Source organism: Megachile rotundata, chromosome 2, assembly GCF_050947335.1.
Source record: "Megachile rotundata isolate GNS110a chromosome 2, iyMegRotu1, whole genome shotgun sequence".
Taxonomy (NCBI): domain Eukaryota; kingdom Metazoa; phylum Arthropoda; class Insecta; order Hymenoptera; family Megachilidae; genus Megachile; species Megachile rotundata.
Window position 1 is genome coordinate 22,999,076 of NC_134984.1, and position 27,562 is coordinate 23,026,637.

The following is a 27,562-nucleotide window of genomic DNA, read 5'->3' on the forward strand; positions in this document are numbered from 1 at the left end:
TCAGTTTTCTTTAATTCATAAATTATTAAAATTTTCGTCCTTGCCGTTCTGTACAAATTAAAACTGCAAAGTCTTCTTATGACAAATATTTTTTTGTTCTCTAATAAATTTTAGTATAATTGAATCTCTTCTGCGCCCAGTACATTAATAACAGTCCAGTTATGTAAACAAACGTAAATATTAGCTCAGCCTTATGTAGGTGCTAATTGTTCTGATTTCTTGAGCACCGTTAAACGAAATCCTCGAGAGCATTGGGTACGTTGTGAACAATTACAGTTTGAACCATGTTGCGTCTAGTCAGCTTAATAGTCTTCTTTTTTGGAAATTCAGTTATCTGTCAAATTCAGTGGTTGGACAATAATGATAATAATGTTATGACAACGCAGAATTCAATGCTTCAAGGAAGATGTGAGTAACAGAAATAAACAAAATAGAACTATTCTTGAGACATTATATTTTACAATACTATTAAAAAATATAACATGAAATTATTAAATGAATGTTTAAACAGTTTTCCCGCTATTCAGTGTTATTCGTTTTGCAAATTCACAATGTCTGGCTAACAACAATTTAAATGGCACTTGTTTCACCAGAAGAGAATGTCGTGACTATGGTGGAACACCATCTGGTACTTGTGCAAATACACATGGTGTTTGCTGTGTTTGTAAGTAACTTAAAAATTAAAATCATTCTATTATTTAACATGTTCAAACAAGCAGTACTTCTTGTTCATTCAATAAATATTGATATAGTAGGATTACTTAATATTTTTTACCTGTTACAGTTCAAAAAACATGCAGTTCCACTACAAATATAAATAATACATATTTTACAAATCCAGAATACCCAACAACTTATGAAGGTACTGGAAGATGTACAATAACAGTGCAACGTTGTAATTCAAATATATGTCAAGTAAGCTATCGAAATTGATGTAAATTTACACAACAAACAGTAGCTTAGTTCTTAATTTATTTTATGTAAAAAAGAAGAAAGAATCTAAAATTTTATGTAAATTTTTATTTTAGTTACGTTTGGACTTTCTAGAATTTAGTCTTGCTTCACCAAATGCTAGCGGCATTTGTGATTATGATCTTCTTTTGGTTTCTGGATCTGGTACTTTAGTACCTCGAATTTGTGGAGAAAATGCAAACCAACATGGTAATAAATGAAAGTACGAATAACTTTATTCGTAAAAATTATATATTGACTCCGTTATATATTCTGATGATCCTTTGTTTCATATTCTCTAATTTCATTGAATAAATATTGTTAAGAACATCATGGTCCCTTTTGCAAATTTTCAGTATATGTCGATTTCAATGGTGATACACCTATTATGATTTCAATTGATACTAATTCTGAGTATGCTACGGATCGTCGCTGGAATATAAGAATTCAGCAGATACCTTGTGATTCTACATCTAAAGGTACAAATTTCAGTACTTTAAAAGTATAAAACTGTCAAATATATGTTCTTCTTTTACATTATTTATTACTGTTGCAGCTCCAAATGGGTGCTTACAGTATTATGATACTGTTTCAGGCACTGTAACAAGCTTCAATTACGGCACAACACAAAATCCAAGAGGTATTTAATATTAAATTATAAAGGCAATTATAGATATTAAATTATTAAAGAAGAAAGAAACAAATATGGAAATACACTAATAATATAACTAAATGCATAAATATCATTTTAATGAATGTTGTCACTCATTCCAGCACCAGAACTTGGTACTAGACAGATTGCAAATACAAATTATGGTGTGTGTGTACGAATGGCACAAGGATATTGTGCTATTGAATGGTCTCAAACAAATCCAAATTCATTTTCTGTTTCTGGAGATACAGGTTCTTTCGATTCTACCACTATAGGTAATTACATGATAAAATTTTATTATTATATTTATATTAATAAATAAGATATTTACAAGATCGATGTTGGTATTGCACAGCAAACATTATCTATATACAGGAATTTTTTTATACGAATTAAAAATCGCTTTCAATAATCATATGATTAAAATAAATGTGATGGAAGTACTTAATTTTAATCTTATTTATTATTTTTTTTTAACTAGGTACCGAATTTGCAGCAGAATCAGGGACAGATTGTACTAAAGATTTCGTTATCGTTCCACATCCATATGTAAATGGTAGTCCAGTTGGCGTAGAGCGATTTTGCGGTAACGGTTTTGTAACCAAAACATGTAAGTATTCCTAAGCATTGTTGTTATTACTTATTATGCTTATTACACGTAATAGAAAATTGAAATTATATATATACAAAATGTTATAATACTGATAATTACTAATTGCAAACATTTTTATCTTTTTTAATTCATTTTTTTATTTTAGCATATTCTAAACCATTTGTCTTGTATGTTATTACAAATGGAGACGAGGAGGGAGAAATTGAAAATAAAGGATTTTCACTAACATATCGTCAAGTACCTTGTGCAGTTTGAACTAAAAAGTACCTCCATTTTGTACACAACTTATGTAGCATAATACAATTAATTGTGTACTATGTATCTTAATCAATGTAATTTTAAAATAAGTAAAAATTAAGTTTATAATAAAATTGAATTTAATTTGTTATTCTAGAAATATCAATATTATAGATCATACAGAAATGCAGGATGTAAATATAAATATATATTTGACTTTTTACCATGATATTGTTTCAAACGTATAATTAAAATTTTATTACTAAATCAAATAAGTAAACAAATAAAAATCAACGTTTGAATGAAGCAATGAATCATGTGGAAAGTAATCTTAACAAAACTAATTTCAGCAATAGAGCAACTAGATTACAATCAATTAATATATTTACATTATTTAGATATTAAATAATTGCTTCCAGAATGTGTTTCTACTTCCTTTGTCATAGCATTATACCATGTACCTAGTTTTGTATTACATAAAGCATCTTTAAAAGCATCACAGCCTTCTATACTTTTCAAAATTCCATAGACAGCGAGATCTGATAAATTAGGCTTTTCCCCTCCCATAAATGTGCCACCACGTTTCTTAATGCAGCGTAACCATACGTTAATTTCGTCGTACAAAGATTGCCGAACATCGCCTTTAAGATTATGTCTCTTTTTCAGTCGTTTTGATATGATCCACATAGCTACTGCGCCTATATTTATCATTACTAATCGTTCCCATGCTGGAAAGTATTCCTCCCATTTACCAACCTAATTCATACAAAATTACAATTTTAATTTTTATTACGGATTTTATTAATAGATTGCAATAATAAACAATTATATAAGAACTTCAAAACTGTCTATAAATTATATACACATTAAAAAATCATTTGTAACTCATAAATAATTGGAACTTATATATTAACCTTCAAATTATTATTGTGTTTTTTTTCTACTTACTTCAGAAAACCAATTAAAAGTTTTGTAAGCTTCACCAAGTGTCCTATATACATTTGGTGAAAGTGTATGAACAAGTGTATCATCTGCCCATTTCCTCCACTTGCGTTCTTCTCTATAATTATTATTAACATTGATATATTATGCATGTGGATGAAAGGGTACATAATAAATAAATAAAAATAGTTACAATAAATTCTATTAAATAACATTACTCACATAATATTATTCAAATCTTTATCCGAAGGAGGAGCATCTTTATACATTAAGAAATATTTGTTCATTATTTCATACTTAAATTTATCATTTTCATCGTGCATTGCTATACTTGGATAATCCTTCATTAAATCATCTACTGTTTGTGATTTATCTCTTAGATGTGATGCTAATAGAGAAATAATCATTGAGCTGTCATGTAAAGGTCCATATCCAGATTCTAACTGAGTTAGAAGTATTGGCACTTTTTTGTAAGAGGACCATGATATCTCTTTTCTTAATACTGGATCAACTTCCACAACATCATAAGATATTCCATAATAATCCAAAAAAACTCTGACCTAAAATATATTTAAACTTAATACTTGTGAATAACTTTAATCTAGTCTAAACTGTAACTTCTTAATAATATGAAGGTTTTACCTTGCAGCAAAATGGGCATGTTTGATATTGGAAAAGTGTTAATTTTAATCCGGTTGTATCCACAGGTGAAACAATCTAAAATAGAAAGAAATGATTAAATCTATCTGCATAGAAATAGTAAATTGATATTTACAATGAATTCTGAATACTTGTATAATACTTATACCTTAATATTTTAATTGCCATGCTAATTTGATTTTAATATAAAATGTATAATAAAAAGGAACTTAATAATATATTATATGTATTTTGATAGTATCTAAAACCCACCTTTCTAGAAATGGGTACATCCGGTTTGTGGCTAAGTAATTCAATTTTACGTTCTTTACCTTCAAGATGATAAGTTTTTGCACCATTTTTATTTTTATACCATGAATAACCAGAAGTAATAACTATACCAATAGGAAATCCAACAGAAATTCCTACTAAACTTGCTTTGAGTACAGTTTTTAATGTAGAAGATTGTCCAGATGCTGATAAGAAACTTTCATTTCTTTTTGGATAATTTTGAATAACGTTTTTGAAAGAATATATATTTTGTGGCAATTTTAACAATCTCTTTAATATGGACATTATAAAGATTTACAAGTTCTATGATTCAAAATGAATTATTTGCAATATAATATTATTAAATAAATACTTTTCAACACCTTTCAGATGAGAATCAAAATAAAGAAATTATTGTATATTAAAATTGCTCAGCATATATTTTGTAATTCCATAACTTTATTAATGAAAGCTGACAGCTTTTATATGTAATATAAATTGTTAATATACCAAAATATTTACAAGTTTGATGCAAACATGTATTGGTACATTTATGAACTGTTTATTATAAATCTCAAAGAAATATGTACCTGATACTTTATAAATTACATATATATAAATGCAATTATTACATTAATTTCATGAAAGTATAAACTATTTTTCAAGAGCATAACAAACACTGATAATTACGGTAAGTTCACTAATTCAATATAAATAATTAATTGCTCAAAACGTTTTTATGCACTGAATTATCTAACTGATATTTGCGTCTAATGCAAAGAGTAGGAATACAACAAAAGATGATACTCTGACATGGAAATTTATGGAGAGACGGATTGGCACTATCAGTGGCAAATGAAACGCAGTGGAGATACAATTTCGACTAATTCTGAAATACACATGTACATAGTATGCAAGTATGGCATTTGATAAATAGATTTCTAATTATTAGAGGTAGACAGGAAGCTAAATTCACTTAATTTAAATTTCCCGCTTGTCTAAACAATCACTTTAAAGGGACAAGCTTTACCGAACATTAAAGGTGCCGCTGGGAGTGTCATCTCTTATTGTATCCCTACTCTTTGTCTAGTGACTATATAGTAACCAATTTTAAAGGTTATATATGCGCACGCATGCGTAAACAGATATTGTCAATTCGATAAGAAAATGGGTTTGCTTTCTTTCTCTGTGTATGAATTGCAAGGATATAAAATACCTGTTATATATAAATATGTTCATAAGTTATCAACTTGAAAACACATTATAAGTATAACGATATATTTTAAATTAACAGTGTCATGTGTGTACATAAATGGATGAAATGCATTGATGTTAACAGGACAAAACATATGTAAAAAATAAAAAATAAACAAGATTAACCTAAAGAGTTGAAATTCTAATTAAGAAATTACAAGATGGTAATGACAGTATTTTGCTTTTAGTATACTATTATTATTACATTCCTATTCCATATTTTAATATTATTAGAGTGCAATTATATCTTTCTAAATTAAAAATTAAAATAAATTTTTTCATTTATCATTGCAACTATTTAATTGTATAACATTATATAATAAAATGTTTAACTTTTTGTATTTGTAGCATAAGTACATTCAATGTTATGTGTTCATAAATTATGAATTAAATAATTTTGTAGCATGGGAGAGTAAAAGTCCGAACTAGTGCAGAGCAGGAAGCATTAAAAAAGAAGGAAAGGGCTGAAAAACTTGCACGTTACAGAGCTGGCATAAGTATTGTATTTGAAAAAGTAATTTTATTTTAACATTATTTAATTTATCATGAAGCAATTTGATAACAATAAGAAATTGAAATTAATAGAGAGATTGAAAATTTAAAGATTCCAAATACAATGAGGATATTATATCAAGATTTATTTTTACATGTTATAGAGAAAAAATAAAATTTATGATGATGAATTAATGATGATCACTGAACGCATGCTGCTACAAAATCCTGATATTTATACATTGTGGAATATTCGTAGAGAAGTATTCACAAATAGCAATTGGTAAATAGATAATCACAATAATTTCTATAAACATATTTCTATATATTTTATTGCTATGTTATTTACTGACTATTTATTAACACAGTATAATTATAAATTAGTATTAATTAATATTGACTGTGTTAGTAATTATATGATAGACATAATTTGTTTAAAAAATTAGATACTAAAATTTTAATGAAAATATAACATTTAATAGTATACATTTCAAATACATTAATTTTAAGTAAAAAGCAATGTAATTAAGTCAGTGTTATGTTAAATAAATTAGGAATGAAAAAGAGTTGAAAGACCATTATCAAAATGAATTGACACTTACGGAAAATTGTTTGAAAGAAAATCCTAAATCATATTATGTATGGTATCAACGAGTTTGGGTTATAAATTTTGTTGAGGATTGTGATTGGAAAAAAGAATTAATGTTATGCAATAAGTGTTTAAACTTAGATGAAAGAAATTGTGAGTGATTATAATATATTATATTATTTAGTTTTTGTTCACATTATATCAAAAATAGTTGACTATAAATATCATTTTTTATTTTAGTTCATTGTTGGAATTACAGAGAGTTTGTTGTACAGAAAGCAGGAATTTCTCCTGAAGAAGAATTAAAATTTTCTACTACAAAGATTCTATATAATTTTTCTAATTATTCTTCTTGGCATTATAGAAGTCGACTATTGTCAAATCAATTTTCCAATTGTGATCAAAAGCAGATTGATGACAAGAAAAAGGATGGTAATATTTCTATTACATATGAGAATATAGTGTGTTTTAATATGATAAAATAGAAATATAAAACTGTTTTGCAGAATTGGAATTGGTAATGAATGCCACATTCACAGATCCTAGTGATTCTAGTGCATGGTTCTACCAAAGGTGGTTACTAGATACACATGAAATTCATCCCATCCTTTCCCAAGCATTAATAATGGACAACAGTGTGATTCTTTATGTCAATCAAAATGTATCAATAGAATCAATATGTGTACAAATAAATAATGAAAATGAAAGCATTCAGTGGAAATCTTGGCCAAAAACAAAGTTTTCAAAACTATGGTTTGGAAAATTTGAAAAACAGTTAACTGAGATAAAGGATATTCAAATTAAAATTGAAGAAACATTTTATCCTTTGTATTGTTCCAATCAGAAATGGATATATAAAAAAAGAAAATATAAATCCTGCTATAACAAAGACCAATTATTGGAACAATTATCAAGTTATAAACAGCTTTCAGCAATGGAACCTAATAATAAATGGGCTCATCTGACAGCCATTCTTTTAATGAGAAAAATTGATTTTGTAAAATTTTATGAAGATATTTTAGCAAATTTGAATATTCTTGTTAATATTGATCCTCTTCGATCTAATTATTATAAGGATTTACGTAAGTATTTAGCAATCAAATTAAAAAAACATTTAAGAGTTTATACTTCAGAATTATTTTTAATTTGGAAATGTTAAATGATACATTATTTTTTTTAGGAAGCAAATATGTAATAGATTACAAATTATATAAAATTTGGGACATAGAAGAAGATCAGGAAATACAGTTAGAAATTGATCTTTCAGGATTAAATTTAACAACACTTAGTAACAATGAATACCTTAGTTTCTTTGAAGAAGTAAATCTTGGTGCAAATTCTTTAGTAGATTCTTTGCACCAATTATCTTCTTTGCAAAATTGTAAGAAATTATCATTGTCAAGTAATCAATTGAAAAGTTTACAAAAATTTCCAGTTCTAGAAAATCTTGAAGTTTTGTCATTAAGAAATAATGAACTAAAATGTCCTGATGAAATATTGCAGTTACTGGCAAAACATAAATTAAAGTCACTTGATTTAAGAGAAAACCTTTATGACTGTAATATGGAAGAATTACAAATTAATATAGCTCAAATTAGTCCAAATTTGCAACTATATATAAATTAATTTTTATAATTCTATACATTACTATGAACATGTGTGAAATAAATATCTAGCATTTAGTTATAATATAATATAAAAATACTTCTATCACTTGTTATTCATTTTATATTATATAGTAGTTTAATTTATTTAAATAATTAAGCATATATTATGATATAAAAAAGAAAAATTTCTCGTGTAAAAATATATCTAAAATGTAGAACTAAATTTCAATGCTCAGAATGAACATTTGCAAATGAAACACAGTTGCAAAGTTAATTAGTACCTAGGAAAAAACATTAGTTTTTTTACATAACTCTAAGATTCATAAGTTTTTGTTCACTAGATATATATTTTTGTCGTCATTGCGTTATGAAAGCGCACGCGCACTGCCATGGACTACAGAATGAACAGAATCAAATACAGTTAACGTGCGTTGACGGAAATTCGTCTTTTGTTAGGGTAGTATTCTCTTGTGAGACGAATTATTCAAAATATGACAATACAATTTTTGAACATTTTCGTTTAAAAATTTGTGTATTTAATATATTATATTTATATATACGAATATGTGCGAACATTAAATGCGTGCATACATATTATTTATATAGATTATATATTATTTATGAATATATAAGTACAAAAATATTCGAATATAACTGCGATCATTCCGTAAATAATAACGATTACAAACAATTATCAATACAATAATAATTATTGCTATATCACATTGATAACAATTATATTGTCGTAACTTTTATGATTTTCAATTTGCCGCTTATAAGAAAGTCAATCAATAGTGAATAAATAGTTCCAGCTGGAAACGTACCATTACCGAACGCAACTTACATTATTGTTTAAATTACCATTCGATTTATTTATTCTCTGGAATTTGATATGGCGAACAATATGGCACGTCATTATTAAAATTTCGCTAAGCAAATCGTCTATCGAAAGATTGAGATCGTTTAGTGATACGATGATTTATTTTCAAACAATTTTACCGTCACGTTCTTTCACCGTTAGTATGCGTACCTGATACTAATGATATTTCGTTTAGGTGAAGGTGAGCGTATATGTATGTAAACGTGATACGTATGTGCACGTTGAATCATTATTTCTCATAACCTTTTTATGAATACGAAATATAGCAGATGCAATTAGACAATCTTAAAAGATGTGGTTAAATCCATACGTCTTGTAGCCGGCAAGCGGCGGAGATAGTAGACCCATACTATATCCAATGGAGTGGACCGTGTTCTCGTGATTTTTCGCTTGAAGTAGATTTTATCGTATCTCAGCATTGTGCTAAAATTTTATTCAGTCTAGTTAAGTGTGTAATCTCTACAGCGTATCATATCATGGCCTCATCAAATAGAAGGATTCAAACCGGTTCTGCTTGGTTTCAAACAAAAATTAACCTAAGACCACAGCGTCGAGGTATTCATCATGTTACCGAAGAAATTTTAAGAAGAATTCCCGAACTCTGTGAATTTTCCGTCGGACTTTGTCATATACAAAGTAAGTATCTTTTGCATTTAAACTATGGACTTTGATATAATATAATATTTTCAAATAATAATATTTTAGTTAAAAGAAATTAAAATGCATAGCTTATTTTTTTAATTAAATTTAATTGTGTGAAACGTTAAATGGTATTTAAATAAAAACGTGTATTTTTAATGCGTATAACCTATGTGAAAAATAACACACATGCACACCTGTATATACATGCGTGTGCGCTCGTACACACGTATACCAACATATATATAAAACACACACATACAGATATCACACATATAAAAAGTAATAATTAAATATGTTAATAACATGTATTACTTCATTGTATTATTTCAAAACTTTATGTTTAATAAATGTTGAACTTCTTCTTACATAACAAAAAATGAATATCTGTCATATTATCTACTAGGAACGATGTGTATAAATTTATAATCTTGCACTTTGTACGATAGATGACCTTTAACAATAATTGTATATACAGGGTGTCTTATTTAACTTTTTCCACTTAGACTGCGAATTTACAATAACAAATTGTAAAGTAAATCTACTTTAGTATTTTCTACTTTAGTAAATCTACATTATATTTTCATTTGTAAGGCGATTATTGATATTATTCTATGTATTTTGTGATGCCTTAAAATGTCTAAATAATATATTTTTCTGGTATTTATACATTATACATTTTGTAATTACTGACTTTGATGTAGTTGACAAATAGAAATTCATATATAATCTATGTAAACTAGCAGAACACTTATCAGAACAATGTCAAAATTATTGAGATGTTTCCTTAGGGTAAACAATTATGTTTTCTGTTTAAAATTATTTCAGTTCTTCACACTTCAGCAAGTTTAGCATTAAATGAAAATTGGGATCCAGATGTTAGAGACGATGTAGAAATGATGCTGAATAAAATAGTTCCTGAAGGGTTGGCCTATAGACACAGTTGTGAAGGACCAGATGATATGGTAAGTTTGTGATGTATGTTATATATGAATATTAGCTATCTATATAATTATTTGCAAAAGCTTAATGTAACTGACAAACATTTCTTGTTGACATTACATTAATAAAAATAAAATGGTAATAAAATTAAATACAATAGAAAATAAATGTTGCATGTAGTTATATAGTTTAGATAATAATTTTTTAAAAATAAAACTTAAATTCTTGTAATTTGTAAGTATAGATATTAATCTTCTAAAAACATAAATTTACAATTGTGTCTTTGTATATATATTATATATATAAATTGTTCTAAAATCATTTGGTTTTTTCATAATTGCATTATTTATAGCCAGCACATGTAAAGGCATGTTTTCTGGGCTCTTCATTGAGTATTCCAATTACCGATGGCAAATTGACTTTGGGTACGTGGCAAGGAATTTGGTTGTGTGAACACCGTAATGATGCTGGAAGTCGCAAAGTAGCTATAACATTAACCGGTTGTCTCAGGGATCCTGCACGTAGCCCTTTGAGTCCTGTTAGTCCTATTGCTTCTACCAGTAGCTAGGACCACTCACACCCCCAAAGGCGTAGCAAACGTCAGCTGCGCATATCTACATCCAGTGATTCAAGCTAGCAGCTGCTTAAATTTAGTCAAATTCTAAGGGTATAATTCAAAAGAGTGTACGGATACTTAAAAAGTACACATAAATAGTGTATTTCTTTATATCAAATAATAACTATTATTGATAAAATCTTAAGAAAAACATTAATATATTTATTTATTTATATATTTGATTTACTCATTTATTAACAATGTTTACAAAGATTTCCATATTATATTTTGTATGTTATATAACTCTAACTATATCAATAAAATTTTTTTATTATTTCTATTTAAATATACATTCCAACCATATAAAATATTTATGTTCATGGTTTTGTTTACATTGCAAAAAGACAGATGTTTAAGTTGAAAAGTAACAACAATAGTTAAAAGAAGTGGTTCATTAGATATAATGTTGTTCCATACTTATAAACTGCCAAGGCAAATGTATATTGTATTTAGAAATGTATAAATGAATTAATGAAAGTATCCAACACTCTTCTTCATTACCCTTGGATGAAATTAATATAATGCGTTCCGATATAATGCGTCCAATACTTCGAATTTAATTACATAGCTTTATTTAAGTAATCCTTTTGTAAAAAAAAATGATTAATAAGAAAACTGGCATTAATAATTACTCGTCTGAGAACTTACGTCATTTTTTATAATGTGTAAGAGAATCTCAGCTTGAGTATGCGCAATACATTATAACTTTCTAACTCACTGCTTATCATAGGGTAGGCATTTCTAATGACGTTTCCAATGCATTTGGGGGTGTATATATAGATAACAATCAATACTTCTTTGCTGTGCTAATATATTTCTGCTAGAAATATCTGTGTAAGTTATAATAATAGCGTTAACACATGGGCAAATCAGTATGAAAGTAGAACAGTTAAGAAAATTATCAAATTATGCAAATAATGATTTAAACTTATATTGTTAGGAACTTATCAATAAAAAGGAGTATTATAGAAATTAACATAATTAAAACATGTGAAATGTCATCTAGGGATCTAGCACTGCAAAGAGTTGTAATAAAAATTACTTACAATGTTATTAAATTAATCAAAGCTTATCAAGAGAGCTTGTTGACGTATCTAATATACTGTTAAGCAAGCAGTCGATGTTAGTTGTTAATCTTTCTTATATATAGCATAAATGGTCGTCCATTATGAATAATGGATATGCTTTAATATGAAATACCCAATGCAACTCATATAGCTTAAATATTAACAGCTCAAAAATATAAGAATACCCAAAATCATAACAAATTTGTAACAAATTATACATTTTTTTTCTCCATAATAAAAGTGGATCAAATTGGTATGTTTTCTAGATAACATTTAAAATTTGAAACTCATGTATAAATTACATTTAGATTTTTTTAATATGCTCAATAAAACAAATCTTTAAATATGTAAAAAATTATTAATATAATTAAAATGAAAAATTATAATATTGAGGTTTACAAAAAGTTAATACTTCTGTAATTGATATACCTAATAGTGATTTTCTGGTAATCTATTTACATACCAAATTATGCGCATAATTTGCAATGTAATTATTATTAACTATAATACATATAATATATTTTACAATTTACTACTAGATAAACATAATTAATCTTATTCTAACGTTTACAGAATAATTAGAAGTTACATTTAATTTTGTAACATGATTCTAATTTCTTCTATAAAATAATTAGTTTTTGTAATGAAATATTTCAACTTTCTAAAATGTATGTTCTTTTAACATCAATAATTTATAAAATAACTACATTTCTGTTAAATTGGTATTAAAATTTATTGTTATATAAAATGTGTGCATTAATCATTTCATAATTATTATAACAGATCTACAAACTCAGCAAATTTAAGAATACTTATTGGTTCTGCGCAAAATAAAACATGTAAATGTTTATGTTTACTATGTGTGTGGTAAAAAATTAATTGATAGCTTATATAATTGACAGAGGTTGAGCTTTTATAAAAAAGAATAACACCACATAAATTTTAAGCAACATATGTAACATTATTTTTCATTTATGTATGTAATATATTGATTTTATATAGTTTTCCGCTTTCTAAAGAAAATTGTCTTATGTTATTTGACAAAGTAATGTTAAAAATATTGATGTAATATAATTGTGTGTACAATTTTCAAAGTCTAATATTCTTCGATATTTTCCTATCTGTATGAAAACTAAGGGCTATATTTCTTAATCTATTGTCTTTTGGAAACATCTATACTTTGTTGCGTATATTGTGTAAAATGAAATAACAAATTAAACTGTACATGTTACATATGATTTAATGAAAATATTAACATAAAATTATAAAATGTAATTTGATGCAAATATTTTCTGTTAACACTTCACATTTTATTTTTTATATAAATATGCTGTTTTTTTCCTGAGAATTAATCAAATTTTATTTTACAAGTTTTTTTATATTGTACTATTATAATATAGCAATGTCAGGATATATTTGGGAAAAACTAAACAGTTCTGTCTAAATATTTAGTAATTGATCAGATGTCCTTATATCTGAATTATACAATAAGTAATATTTAGTGTAATTACTATTTTCTAATTATTTGTTTAGTTCCTTCAATATTTATGAAATTTTCTGAACGCATAAAATATTAGTTTTTATTTAGCTGGATATAGTGGACCTATTATTATAAATTACTTTAAAAAAATGATATATTAGAATCATGCAAGTACATATTGAGTATAATTATACATTACATGTAACGTTATTAAATGTACATATAAAAATATATATAAATGAGAAAATAGGGTGAGAATATCATGTACGAGTGAGTGTAACAAAGTTTAAATGCAAATATAATAATTGTATATTATCCCTAAAATGTAGAAATATCATTATTTATATAAAATAAAACCAGTAACAACTAATTATGCATCTTGACAAATATAAGATAATGCATTTCTAGATTTAATTTTTTATATCTGTTTATATATTTAAGAGAAAAGGCATCATTAAATTAAAATCATTATAAGTTTTAAAATGTCATATTTTATATTAATATTTTGAAATTATACTTGACAGAAAAAGATAGATAGTTGATTTTAGTAAAAAATCAAGTGTATATGTTACATTAACTCCACAAATATATGCAATCACAAATAGTAAAGTAACAAATAATTAGTTAATTATAATACATAAAATCAGTCACAAAAATATTAATTGATTCATTGTACATATAAGCAGTTATAAGTTTATATACGTATGTTATGATTACATTAAGAAGACAATGATATAATAAGATTAGTAAATGTATTTTATGTGCAATTATGTATATTATGCATAATAATAATATAAAGTAATTCTTTACTACTTATTATCTATATTGTAATTTTAACATTAATTTAAATCTCGTTTGGCATAATATACATGCTGTTTTTTTAACTTTTCAATTTATATTATATCTTTGTCTAAGAATAATTTATCTGCAACTACATCTAAGGTACTTAAAAGTTTAACTTTAAGGTGGAACTTACATAAATTGTAAAAATTATAATACGCTCTTCAATAATAAGGTGGTAATATCTTTTTGAATAATATGATTAACAAAAAATATGTTATGTATCAAGTGCTTATGCATAGAATTACATTTTTCTATTATGGAAAACGAAAATTTTAACAATAAAAATTGATTATGATGTTTGAATATGTATTACATTATAAATAATACCAGAATAGATTATTTAAACACAAGTACTATATTATTCATTTTTCATGTTTTTATGTGTATTTTCAAATTTTATGTTTATTGAATTAAAAAGAAATTTGTTTTTATTAATGCAGTGGAGTTTTGCTATATAATCCGGAATGAGGCTGTGAAGTGAAAATAATTATAGAAAGGGCTACATACTTGCATACTATACTTGAATATTTTAAATAAATTACATGGTACTGTATTTTTAAAATATAAATTACTTTTACGTTATATCAGGAAAACACCATATAAATTTATGTTTTATAAAAATAGTTTTAATAAACAGTCTGTATACAAGATTTTACAATGCACTTATATGACATTTAAAATTCAGTGATTACTCTAATAAAATATAATTTTATAATATATTTTAGTACACAGTAATATACATTATGATCATTCCTTATAAAAATATGTATTAATGGTACTGTCAAAATAATTGTACATTTATATTTTTATCTTTAATTGGACAGTTTAATAATTAATTTTTAAACATGATACTATAGAAATATATTGGTCCAACTTTTTCATGCTTGGAAGACTTTGAAATACCATAAATCTTTTAATTATAGTTTGCTTTCGTTTTAAACTTATATGAGAAAGTTCATTTAAAGAAGCAAAAATGAGGAATTCTGGATCAATATATTCAACACAGTATAAGTATATATACATATTGAAAATTGTAATATTTTGTTTGTAAATAAGATTTGATAACAACTATTTCATTTTATATTCTTGCAGTTTATGTAACTATCGGTAGATATGAATTAAAATAGAAATAAGTTGCGTTTATATTATACATTTGTTACTTGAAAATAATGAAACATATGTATATAGTAAGTACTTGTGTACATATGTTACGTACGCGCGCATGATCTTTTTCTTTCTCACGCCTTCAATGCTATGTACTACTAATGTAGCACATGTAAATCTGAACATAACTGGGTACGTGTCTTTAACGATAAAACGTCCTCGATATGAGATTCGTATTGCTTTATTTTATTTTCATAACTAAAACAAATTTTCTTTAATAAGCACTCTTATACTTTAGATACGTCATTGAGTAAATTATTGTAGGAAAAAGGATAAAAATATTTATAAAATTAAAATAGAGAAAAATAAAAAATTAATTATATTTACAAAATATACTTTTGCTGTTCAAATACAAATGACATTAATGTTTAAAATTCTCATACATTTAGTAAAAAAAAAAGGAATGTGGTATATTAATTGTTAGTAACGCATGTCTAGTTTCAAATTTAATTGCTTTGAGGACTAAAAATATGTCTGACCATTTCTGATAATGGCTTACCATCGGGTTCATTATCCGATTCATTAAATTCCTTATAATTTTCAGGTATTCTGTGTGGACCTGGATGTCTTAAATCATTTGTTTTGTCCTGAACTTCTTTAAACGATGCTTTAATATTATCTAATGCATTGCCTAATCCTGTTTTGATCTGATTGAATTCTTGTGTTACTAGTGAAAGCCGACCCAACAAATAGTTCAAGTTTTCATCGACTTCTGTCATGCGTTTTGTTATTTCACCCACCTATATACATACACACACGTATATATACATATAAAATTATTAATGTCATAGATAAAATTTGCTTTTTTTGTATTACTACCTTAGTTTCCATTCCGCCCATAGTAGAAGTTGTACCATTAACATATTCTTCATTCTGTTTGTGTAATTTGTCTAATGCTTTTGCACTTTCTGTCATTTGTTGATACATAACATTTATTTGCCGCCACACCTTTTGTAGAAAAAATGTAACCATTGTTTAGATATTGATCTAATAAAAAGTTTAGATTTGATTATTACCTGATTCATTTCTTGTTCCATTTTGGTAGTTAAATTTGCCAGTGCTCCATTCTGATTATCCATAATATCATTTGATATGCCATCAAATCGTTCATTAAGAGTGTTATTGATATTTATACCCTGTGCTTTCACTAAATCTCCCATTTCTAAAAGAATTTGATGCACTCCATATTCAACTCTCTTTTTAGTATCTAACACATGATCAGCCATTGAGATCATTACAGATTGCCCTTTTTCAAGATCACTTAATTCTTCATTTATGTGATCAGCATTATTTGCCAAGTCCGTTCTATAATCTCAGAAATACTTAATAAGATTTCAGTTATCATGTTTGACATACTAAAGTATTATATATACTTTGATGTGCACTTTGCAGACTCAATATATCATAAATACATAAACGTTTGCAATTTAGAAATAAATAATTTTGAAACTGAGAAGAATGTCTTGCTGTATAATATTACCTAAGTGTTCCTATTGCTTCTTTAGTTTCATATTTAGCTTCTGTTATTTTATTTTCCACATTAGTCATTCCTTTACTAACAACATCTTTTAAAACCTCTTTAGTTTCTTGTAAAAGTGTTTCAGTTTCGTTATGTAAAGACTGCACTTCATGGATCCTAAATGATAAGATTTAATATTTAATCATTTTTATATTCAAATTACTAATATGTTGACTTATAATTTAATTTTTTACAGGACATATTATTTTAATGAGAATGAAGGAGTTTGTTGTATAAAAGAAAAGGGAGAAATTACTATAATAGTAACACAATACCTTGGTAACTCTCTGATTTGAGCAGAAGTAACTTCTAACAGTTTTTGTATTGGAGGTAATGTTTTACAATACTGGTCGATATTAGACATCACACTGAATTGAGGTTTTTGTAATTCTTCTTTTATGTTTTGAGATTGTCCTTTTACTTTTTCTAGCAAAATTTTAAGATCCTTTAATCTCGAACCAACATCTTGGATCTACAAAATACTCTACTTAAACATGTTTTTATTACACATTAAGTATGTCATTACCTCTGTCAATAGTGCTTGTATTGTTCCTGATTGAACATTTGTGACTTCTTTTAATTTTATTGCTTCAGACTTTAAAAGAGATTCAGTTTTTGATATTTTATCTATAAGCAATGATTCTGTATCATTTAATTTTGAAACAATCAGAGACGTATTTTCAGTTGGCGGCGATGTAGTAGTTGGAGAAGCATTTGCTTCAGATATTTTGCTCTCAATATCTGAAAACCATCCTTCCAAGCGGCTTTCTAAATCTTCTAAAGCATCAACAGTTTTTTGCATTTGTATTCTTTCTCGTTCATCTTTCTGATTACAGAAGAATATAATGATTATATGATTATGACATTATAGTACATTTGTGTAAAACATAATTTTGCAAAATAATTATTAAAAAGCTAAATTTATTTGAAACTATTAATAAATCAGTATAAACATTGTTCATTAATGTAATACCTGAGCAATTAATTGTTCAATTCCTATCACCTTTTCATCAAGTTTATTTAGTTGTAATTTTATACCATCAACTGCTGATACACGTTTTGTTAATACTGAGATTGTCTTTTTTAATTGTTCTCCCAATTGACGTTCTCTTGCCTCATGCCTTTCTAATTTTTCAGTATTTTCTCTCATCATATGTACTAAGCTTAACATTGCATCTTTAATGTCTTCATGTCTAAAATTAGATTAACTTTATAGCAAAATAAAAAATTATGAAAGATAACAGTGTTCATTCATAACGCAATTAAATATATGATTTATATGGATTATAGAGTATATATTAGTCTATGATCTAATAAAACTATTATAAATATTCATGTTATAATATTATATTAAGAATAATAAGGACCATACTTATATGAATTTTCAAATGGACCAATTTAGTTGTTGCATCATAATTGGAAAACAAACATTTGAATAAAATTATTTTAATTTTATGATTGAGTATAACTTACGTAATTTCCCTGGCATTATTAACATTAATATAAAGTAGATGTAAAATCAATATAAATGTATACTTCATTTTCTGGTATTATTAATGTATAGAAGACAATATCTGGAACAGAAAGATCTATTTAAATTTTACAGTGTTAAATATGTATTTCATTTTTATATATATTTTCAAGAATGTCATTGTGTTATACTTTCAAATAAATTTTAATAAAAGTACTCCATTATTGTAACTATTAAACTAAATACTTTGTATTTAAAATGAGTGAAATACTTCCTTCAGTCAATTAATTGAATATACTGTCACTGAGATAAGAAGTTAAAAGGTCATTGCTGATGACACTGATGAGTAAGAAACCTATCTTTGTTAGTAAATGATGGTAATAATTGAAAATCTCGTATTTAATATATAACAATGACATGCATTCAAAACAATTACTACTATTGTAGTACAATATTAAGGATTAAATTAGAAATACTTTAGAATATTATGTGTATATGCGTGCCTGTGCATACGCGCGTTTTTTTGTGCCTTTGTCAGTACCGTCTTTAACATCGGTCAAACGGGCACTTACTCCGGTCGCTTAATTTTTACATTAAAAAATTCATTAAATTACAAATTTACAAATTTTTTTTAATTAAAAAAATTGGAAATTGCATGGAAGGATCTTTTTCTATATTGACAATTGAAGCACCGTTGAAAATAATACTGATTATTGTCCGCGGTTCCGCTAACTTTAGCAGCGGTACTGGTCTTTGTGCATATGTGAAAAAAAGACCTAAATATAATATACGTATTTTAGTTTTCTATTTGTATGATAATATTATAACAGAATAAAGAATATAAAAGTATTCATAAAACATTCATCAAATATCTACGATTCTTTGTTTCTGTATATCACAAAGAAAGTTCAAATTTTAGCTATTTATAGATCCACAGATGCACATCAAGTGATGGAGCCATGTGGCACATTTAAAACCCTCTACATTATTTTCTTCTGTAAACTTTACTTCCATCTTATGAAGCTTAACAACATAACAAATTCGGCTTATTGGATGTTTAAATTACACATAATTTGAAGTATTATTAAGTTCATAAATCAATGTGTAATTAAAACTTAATAGTACTATTCAGTTACTATTAATACAAATAAATTTTCACTTATTATAGTTAAAATATATTATAATATTTAAACTTAAATGTATATTTATTACATTTCTATTAATAAAATGAACAAACAGGCATTTCCCTACTTACTTATCTGTTATTTTGTATACAATTTAAAAAACAAAACTTATTACCTCATTCTATATTTCTGTATTTTAATTAATTATATTTTATCATTTTAAAAATGAATTGAAAAGTGACCAATTAATTTCTTTTGATAAACAAATAATATTAAAGTTTAATAACAAAGCATTAATCTATTTTGATAATATGGCGCTAAAACGGTATTTTTATAATATTGAATTTGTTAAACAGCAAATTACATTAATAATAAAGCTAATCGAGGGATCTACATTACTTAGAATAATAAAAAAAGTAAATTTATTTGATTTGAATATTTAATAAAAATAAGCGCGGTATATTTAATTTTTTAAAGGTATATATTTTACTTACACGTACACAATATTTGTATTCTATAATATTCTTATATATAAAAAATTACGGAGCGAAACACAACGTACCGTTTTCTTATTCGATCAGTGAAGAACTGATTGTATACTTATAGTATCTCTGCTTGAGCCTACATTTGGATTTTTAAAAAACTAAGTTCGGGGTATGTCTTATTGAGTAGCGACGAGTACCGGGCATTTTTAGTACTAATGAAGATGCACATTATGAAACATATACAACAATGGTTCACAATTTTGTTATAAATATGTAGCGCCAAAACTAAAATTTGAAAATTTCATTAACACTAACAATAAGGAAAGTTTAGTTCCGTTTATTGGTTTTCTTTATTACAAAGATGACGCTTCAAACAATCAGAAAAGCACATTTAATACGTGTATCATTAGTTGAGAACCGTCGTGAATTTTTTATTTCAGGAAACATTTTCATCATCCGACATATTCATTCTTTCTTCACATGCGCATTTACGATGTTTATGACATTTAACATGTATGCCAGTCATTTTTTGTTTGGTATACTTATATTTTCCGTCCTTTCTCTTGTTCATAGATTTTTGTTCACCGTGTATAAGCAACGAAATGGAAAGCATGTACATGCACGTGGAATGGAATATTACAAAGTGGGGGTAAGCTTACTGAAGTTAGGCAAGTGTGGTCTATCAACATTTTGTTTGAGGTTGTAAATTATTACTAATTGTTACCGTAGTTCCTCTGATGTAGGTTATATGGTATATAATAATCGCAGTTTGTATAAACGATGTTTATAGGATGATTAATATTTGTGATTAATTTTGTTGTTACTTTAAGATGTATAAACTTTCTGCAATGCCATTTACAAAACGGATTTTCTCACATGGTGTTTATCTCGTACCAAAGCAAATAGTTGTACAGCATTCAATGCGGTTGTGTACTCTTTGTAATTTCTATCATGGAAAAGTATCAAAACGTATGTTTCTTAAATAAGCTATGTTTAAAAAACAGTAAATTTCTATAATACACAATAAAAATTCATATTCCTTATTTTAATTTATACTTTTATACATTGTTAAGTTATAGTATTCTGAGAGGTTATATAGCTTTTTCTTTTAAATTATAACTTAAAAAATGTTAATATTATGTAATATTTATTAGTTCCCTAGCTTAATTTATTTAGTATTTGATTCAAATATGTATATTATATAAAAAGTATGTTATAGCATTTTTTAACAAACAATAGATAGTGTTGTTCATATGTAACATTTTGGAAAATAGCTTTAAAAAGTTTTAATAAATACTGTACTCATTTTATTAGCATTCAAATTATAAAATGTGTATTAGATTTTATGTTTATTTATATATTTATCAATGTCACGCGTTTATAACACAAATGTACATTTGCATTTGTGTCCTTGTATTTCTAGTAATGTGATTTCTTTCAATTCATAGATGTGAAGTACTACCAAATTCACACAAATACTACAACAATAAATATATCAAATCATCCTTCTTCGAAGAAAAAGATTAAACAAAAAATGAAAAAGTATGCAGAATTGTTAACAGGTAAAATTTCATATTTTTAATGGTGTTCACAAATGTCATTATATTTATTTTAAATATAAATTTTTTTATTATAGTAACAGAAAAAGAAACAAGCACTAAAATGGCAAAAGTACATAAATTAAATTCTGCAGATTTATCCACATTTGTTGATGAATCTAATATTACCACAGATAAAACATGTGACATTAGTGGTACTGACATTAATAAAGTTTCTAATTCAGAGCACAGAACTAAAGATTACCAAGCTATAGATAATAACAAAATTTGTTTAAATATTGTGAGTACATACATAATAGTTTCTATAATTAATTGGCTGTCATAATGTATGCTTGATGTTATTTTTCTTTTTTATATGTTTATAAAAATTTTAATGTTTTTACTTTCACTTACTTGTGTAACAACAGGAAAACTATGAAAAAATATTGTCTGATCAGGAAGTGCAACATCATAATGAATTTTCTAATGATGCAGAATTGTTTGGAAATTTGAACAAATATGATGATGTAAATAGTAGCATTATTCACAATGATACATTATGTGATAGTTCAATTCCAAGTTATGAAACAATGATAAATAAAAAATTAAAAAAAAATTTACATTTAAAAGTGTAAGTATATCATAATTCTATGATGCATCTATATTTGTTTACCTTTAGAGGCTTATAATTATCAACGATTATCATTAGTGGTGTCTATTACATAAATAAACTATTTTTTAGAAATAAAATATCACAAAAAAAGGAACATCATAAAATTAAAAATAAATTTATAAGACCAGAATATGTTGAAAGTTTGTTAGTACATATGCAAGTTTATTTAAGTTGTGGAATGCTAAATAGAGCAAAAAATACATTAATGATATACAAAAGATTCGTAAAAAATAACATGAAACATAATGATAAATGTATTGAATTATATAATATGCTTTTGGAAGCTTATGCTTCTAGAAAGAATATTGTAAAAGTCTTAGACTTGTATGATATGATAAAAAAAGATTCATTGATACCAACAACACAAACTTATGTATACGTGCTTAGTGCTTTGGGGCAAGAAGTAATAAATGATGAACGAAAAGGTAATTATATATTTTTGTTAATGATAATATATGTTAAGAAAAGAATATGTTGAAATCGTTTTTTTACTTTATAGCATTATTAGGAACGTTGGTCAGTGAAATGAATAATTATAATATAAGTTTCAATGATATATTTAATAAATCATATTTTAAAAAGAATCAAAGAGAAAATGTCTTTAAATCGGTTAGAGCATTAATGCCAGACTTTGAACCCACATATACTTTACCAAGTACAGAATATTCATGTAAACTTTTAAGTAAGATTTTAACACAAAGCAATTATAGAAGTCCAGTACAAGATTTATTAACAATGGAAGAATTACAAAGTTGTTTAGAAATGCAACTTCGGAATGAATCTGTAGGTGAAGTACAAATAAAAAGTGTTGAATCATGCAAGGATACAAATAGTTCTACTTCTGTAAGATACATGATATTTCTATAAATTAATTTAATAATGTTGAAATGTTAAATATTTATCGTTCGTTTGAATTATTTATATGATAATGTAAAGTTATTTCGGTTTTTTATAAGTTTAAAAAATTTGATACAATAACAATAACATTTCTTCTTTTCAATTAGCGAAAGAGATTGGAGGAAGTGGAAAATTATTGGAAAGACGCAGTATCAAAAGCTTTTGAAAGGAATTTGAAGTGTTTAAAACAAAAGGAATGCCAATTTCAGAATTCTTTAATGGTTTTGCATCCATTTTTAGAAGTATTAGACAAAAGTGTTTATATAAATGGCATACTAAGAGAAGTTGAAAAAGTAGCTCGAGGTTCTGAAACTTACAGTATGCCTCTCAGATTTTTATATATTGATTTAGGAAAATATATTTACAATAAATATGAGGTATGAAGTTACGTTTATACTTGATTAAATTTGTGATTCATATTGCCAATAATTCCAATGAATGTGTATTATTTTTTCATTTATGATTTTTAGGTTCAAACAAAAAAACAATCTGGTTTATTTGATAAGATACTCAGTATTTACTCAAAATATCTTGATTGGTATTTGCATCCAAAAGAAATGGAACATTTAAGTAATATGAATAATCGTACTATATGGCAGTACCTTGAAATGAAAGAAGTAAACCATGGTACATCTTTGAATATTACAATGTTTTCTTGGTCTTTGGATGTATTAATAAATATTGGAAAATTTTTATACAATATAATTTTAAATGATATAATTCTTCATCCTAATATGTTGAAAGGACAAGATTTAAAATGTTCTATTCCTGCATTTTATACGTTGTTTAGGAATAGAGAAAATTATCTATCAGAACAAGTATGTGCATTGAAAAAATTAAATGCTATATAAATTTTGTTGAATACAATATGGATTAAATTCTTTACATTATAGATTAAACCTCATCCTTTAGTTTCAAAATTATATAGAGATTCAAAGACAAGAATATTAACATTTGATTCACATATATTACCTTCGCATGCTCCACCACGTCCATGGACCTCAATATACAGTGGAGGGTATCTTATGACTAAAATAGATTTTATGAGACTTCCATCTGTGGTAAGTTTACGTATAATGTTTATTTCTCAATATAGCTTAACACATTACAGCCATAACATCTTTTTCTATATCTTGACTTCATACAATATCTTATATATTTTTGGTTTCAAAATGTATAATATTTTTATTCTTTCAGGATAGTCCCTGGCATAAACTTCAAAATACACCAGGGAAACAACTATTTCCTATATTCGATTCATTAAATCAGCTTAGTTCCATTCCTTGGATGGTTAATACTGACATACTTGATATAGCAATCAAGGTACTTATTTCATTTTATTTTAATATTATTATATTCATTTCTGATGATAGGTCTAAATAATTATATTATTAGATATTTCAGAATGGTGGTTCTGAAAAATTAAATGTTCCGCGACCAATTTCTGTATTATCTTTACCACCTTCAGTAAAGGAAAATGCTACCATCCAAGAAAAGCGCAGCGCAGTATTAGCACTGGCGCAATATAAACAAAAAAGATATGACATGTATAGTTTATGGTGCGATGCACTTTATAGACTATCAATTGCTAATCATGTATGTTCTTTAGATACGTTTTAAATAAGTTTCTTTAATTTTCTGTAGTGAATATTAACTTAAAAATATATGTGTAAATAAATTATCAATTGTGTTACAAGTTATATTCAAGTATATTAAATTTTTTTAATTGTTTTAAAAGCTTAGAAACAAAGTATTCTGGTTGCCACATAATTTGGATTTTAGAGGAAGAGTTTATCCAGTTCCACCTCATTTAAATCATTTGTCATCTGATCTGGGACGTTCTTTTCTTTTATTTGCTAATGGGAAACCGTTAGGTCCAGATGGATTAAATTGGTTAAAATTACATGTTATAAATTTGACTAATTTTAAAAAAGGAAGTTCTGTTCAAGAACGTCTTGAGTATGCAAATCAAAATATGGAAAACATATTAGATAGTGCCACGAAGCCTTTAACGGTAAGATTTAATTATGTGGGAAAGTATAACTTTCTGTATGTACTAAAACACATGATAAAAGTAAAAATTTTGTACTAAAATTTAAAATATTAATTATGTGTACTATGTAGGGTAAAATGTGGTGGGCAGAGGCTGAAGAACCATGGCAAACTTTAGCAGGATGTATGGAAATAGCAAATGCATTAAAAACACCAAATGTAGAAGAATATGTGAGTAGGTTTCCAGTACATCAAGATGGAAGTTGTAATGGTCTTCAACATTATGCGGCACTTGGTAGAGACCAGATAGGTGCAGAAAGTGTCAATTTATATCCTTTTGATGTTCCAAATGATGTATATACTGCAGTTGCGACGATAGTAAGTTCTCTATATTGTAAATCGTTATACATATAAACATTAAAAAAAAGTATGATAAATTTTTAGATTGAAAAACAACGGCAAATAGATGCAAAAAATGACGTTAAAATTGCCCAGTTACTGGAAGGATTTGTAAAGAGAAAAGTTATCAAACAAACTGTAATGACAACAGTGTACGGTGTAACAAAATATGGTGCAAAACATCAAATAGCAAAACAACTCCGAAGTGGGTATTTAACTTCATTTCTTACAATCGATGTAGTTACATATTCTATTATTTCATTATATTATTAATGTTCTAAATAGACATTGAAGACTTTCCTTACGAATATGTTTGGCCTGCCAGTATATATTTGGCTGAAAGTACATTTAACAGTTTAAGAACAATGTTTAAAAGTGCAAGAGAAATTCAAGATTGGTTAACAACATGTGCTCGAATTATTTCGATTTTGTACGGTGAAAACGTTGAGTGGGTTACTCCTTTGGGTCTTCCTATTGTACAGCCTTATATCAAACAGAAACCTCATAAAATGTATGTCAAAGATAATGATTAATATGTTAATAAAAATATCTTTCATTACATCATTTTTATCAGCTATAAAAATAATGCATGGATGATACGTAGTGAGTCATATAGGGGACACTGCATTGCATAAATATAAAATTATTCTATTAACCAATTTTACAATATTATAAGATGAAATTTTTAAGATATGTTCTTCACATTTATAGAGTTGATTCTATGAAGCAAAAAAATGCGTTTGCCCCAAATTTTATACACTCTCTCGATTCCTGTCATATGATGCTTACTAGTCTTTATTGTAGTCAAGAAAATGTTACGTTTGTCTCAGTACATGATTGCTTTTGGACTCATCCTTGTACCGTAACTATTATGAACAAAGTAAGTATAATATGAAATATAAATTTGAAATGTTACATATGTCGTATAAATACGTAAAATATACTTAATATATTTTATAGATTTGCAGGGAACAGTTTGTTGCTCTCCATTCTGAACCCATTCTTGAAAATTTATCCGATTATTTTTTACAACGTTATAAACCCCTTTCGATGTAAGTAACGTTTATAAAGCTTTAAGTATACTTTCAACACAGAAATTTATCCATAATTTTACGAAACTAAATTTTTCATATTTTTCTTTTTAATTAATGTCGTTAAAGTGCTATTTTTACTACACGTGTTTGGAAGTTAGTATAATTCCATTACGTAAAGGAATTTGAAGTATATAATTGAAAATGATATAATAATACATGTATATCAATGTATTTAAAGTATTTTTAATGCATTTATGATTACAGGAAATCAAGTAAAAAGAAGATAATTGATGTATCAGATGCATATCAATGCTTGCTTTCTGTACCATCTAAGGGCACTTTTGATATTAATAATGTATTGAAATCTGTGTACTTTTTTAACTGAAGTTAAACTTCTGAAGCATGTCATATGCACTGACGATGTAAATAAATTACCTAATCTAAAACAAGTATTTATTGTATATTCTTAATGTCCATAATGTTTAATATTTACATATTGTTCCGTATTGTTTACTCCATTATTTTAAAAAACTACAGAATATTTAAAAATTTA

At 26.2% G+C, this 27,562-nt stretch overlaps 6 protein-coding genes across 13 annotated transcripts; 4 read left to right on the top strand and 2 right to left on the bottom strand.

The window, feature by feature from the left end:
• The first annotated feature begins 40 nt into the window (after window positions 1–40).
• Window positions 41–2,501, top strand: LOC100879825 (uncharacterized). 2 transcript variants are annotated; one of them, XM_012293779.2, is made up of 10 exons: window positions 44–255; window positions 331–408; window positions 512–664; window positions 785–915; window positions 1,029–1,161; window positions 1,308–1,430; window positions 1,508–1,591; window positions 1,726–1,878; window positions 2,085–2,213; window positions 2,362–2,501. In XM_012293779.2, exons 2-10 carry the CDS (start codon window positions 375–377, stop codon window positions 2,469–2,471), a joined length of 1,050 nt encoding a protein of 349 aa, XP_012149169.1. In that variant the 5' UTR covers window positions 44–255; window positions 331–374; the 3' UTR covers window positions 2,472–2,501. The 2 variants fall into 2 exon arrangements, with proteins under 2 accessions (XP_003707030.2, XP_012149169.1); XM_003706982.3 differs by having other exon boundaries at window positions 41–408.
• Su(P) (prostaglandin E synthase Su(P)) lies at window positions 1,883–4,844 on the bottom strand. Its single transcript, XM_003706983.3, has 5 exons — window positions 4,308–4,844; window positions 4,038–4,112; window positions 3,618–3,955; window positions 3,402–3,513; window positions 1,883–3,209 (listed from the first exon to the last, which is right to left on the bottom strand). Exons 1-5 carry the CDS (start codon window positions 4,608–4,610, stop codon window positions 2,844–2,846), a joined length of 1,194 nt encoding a protein of 397 aa, XP_003707031.2. The 5' UTR covers window positions 4,611–4,844; the 3' UTR covers window positions 1,883–2,843.
• A 577-nt stretch (window positions 4,845–5,421) lies between these two features.
• RabGGTa (Rab geranylgeranyltransferase subunit alpha) lies at window positions 5,422–8,349 on the top strand. Its single transcript, XM_003706984.3, has 7 exons — window positions 5,422–5,722; window positions 5,962–6,072; window positions 6,215–6,333; window positions 6,605–6,792; window positions 6,880–7,071; window positions 7,146–7,721; window positions 7,820–8,349. The coding sequence occupies exons 1-7, from the start codon at window positions 5,720–5,722 to the stop codon at window positions 8,263–8,265; spliced, it is 1,635 nt and encodes a 544-aa protein (XP_003707032.1). The 5' UTR covers window positions 5,422–5,719; the 3' UTR covers window positions 8,266–8,349.
• A 638-nt stretch (window positions 8,350–8,987) lies between these two features.
• On the top strand, window positions 8,988–16,897 carry LOC100881905 (UPF0047 protein YjbQ). 3 transcript variants are annotated; one of them, XM_003706832.3, is made up of 4 exons: window positions 8,988–9,307; window positions 9,592–9,762; window positions 10,594–10,730; window positions 11,060–16,897. In XM_003706832.3, exons 1-4 carry the CDS (start codon window positions 9,286–9,288, stop codon window positions 11,273–11,275), a joined length of 546 nt encoding a protein of 181 aa, XP_003706880.1. In that variant the 5' UTR covers window positions 8,988–9,285; the 3' UTR covers window positions 11,276–16,897. The 3 variants fall into 3 exon arrangements, with proteins under 3 accessions (XP_003706880.1, XP_076395526.1, XP_012149182.1); XM_076539411.1 differs by having other exon boundaries at window positions 8,991–9,262; XM_012293792.2 differs by having other exon boundaries at window positions 8,993–9,521.
• LOC100880164 (uncharacterized) lies at window positions 15,785–19,904 on the bottom strand. 2 transcript variants are annotated; one of them, XM_012293789.2, is made up of 10 exons: window positions 19,059–19,904; window positions 18,870–18,970; window positions 18,370–18,589; window positions 17,923–18,222; window positions 17,672–17,868; window positions 17,358–17,513; window positions 16,894–17,182; window positions 16,697–16,825; window positions 16,377–16,617; window positions 15,785–16,075 (listed from the first exon to the last, which is right to left on the bottom strand). In XM_012293789.2, exons 2-10 carry the CDS (start codon window positions 18,935–18,937, stop codon window positions 16,059–16,061), a joined length of 1,617 nt encoding a protein of 538 aa, XP_012149179.1. In that variant the 5' UTR covers window positions 18,938–18,970; window positions 19,059–19,904; the 3' UTR covers window positions 15,785–16,058. The 2 variants fall into 2 exon arrangements, with proteins under 2 accessions (XP_012149179.1, XP_076395328.1); XM_076539213.1 differs by lacking the exon at window positions 15,785–16,075 and having other exon boundaries at window positions 16,174–16,617.
• mtRNApol (mitochondrial RNA polymerase) lies at window positions 17,596–27,461 on the top strand. Of its 4 annotated transcripts, XM_076539100.1 has the most exons (20): window positions 17,596–17,726; window positions 21,050–21,125; window positions 21,307–21,445; window positions 21,925–22,038; window positions 22,113–22,315; window positions 22,443–22,645; window positions 22,757–23,112; window positions 23,187–23,530; window positions 23,692–23,961; window positions 24,055–24,402; window positions 24,478–24,645; window positions 24,782–24,907; window positions 24,980–25,180; window positions 25,323–25,598; window positions 25,709–25,954; window positions 26,021–26,180; window positions 26,261–26,486; window positions 26,687–26,855; window positions 26,936–27,027; window positions 27,274–27,461. In XM_076539100.1, the coding sequence occupies exons 2-20, from the start codon at window positions 21,105–21,107 to the stop codon at window positions 27,392–27,394; spliced, it is 3,783 nt and encodes a 1,260-aa protein (XP_076395215.1). In that variant the 5' UTR covers window positions 17,596–17,726; window positions 21,050–21,104; the 3' UTR covers window positions 27,395–27,461. The 4 variants fall into 4 exon arrangements, with proteins under 4 accessions (XP_076395215.1, XP_076395223.1, XP_076395222.1 ...); XM_076539107.1 differs by lacking the exons at window positions 17,596–17,726; window positions 21,050–21,125 and adding an exon at window positions 21,126–21,215; XM_076539102.1 differs by lacking the exons at window positions 17,596–17,726; window positions 21,050–21,125 and adding an exon at window positions 21,132–21,227.
• Window positions 27,462–27,562: the final 101 nt, after the last annotated feature.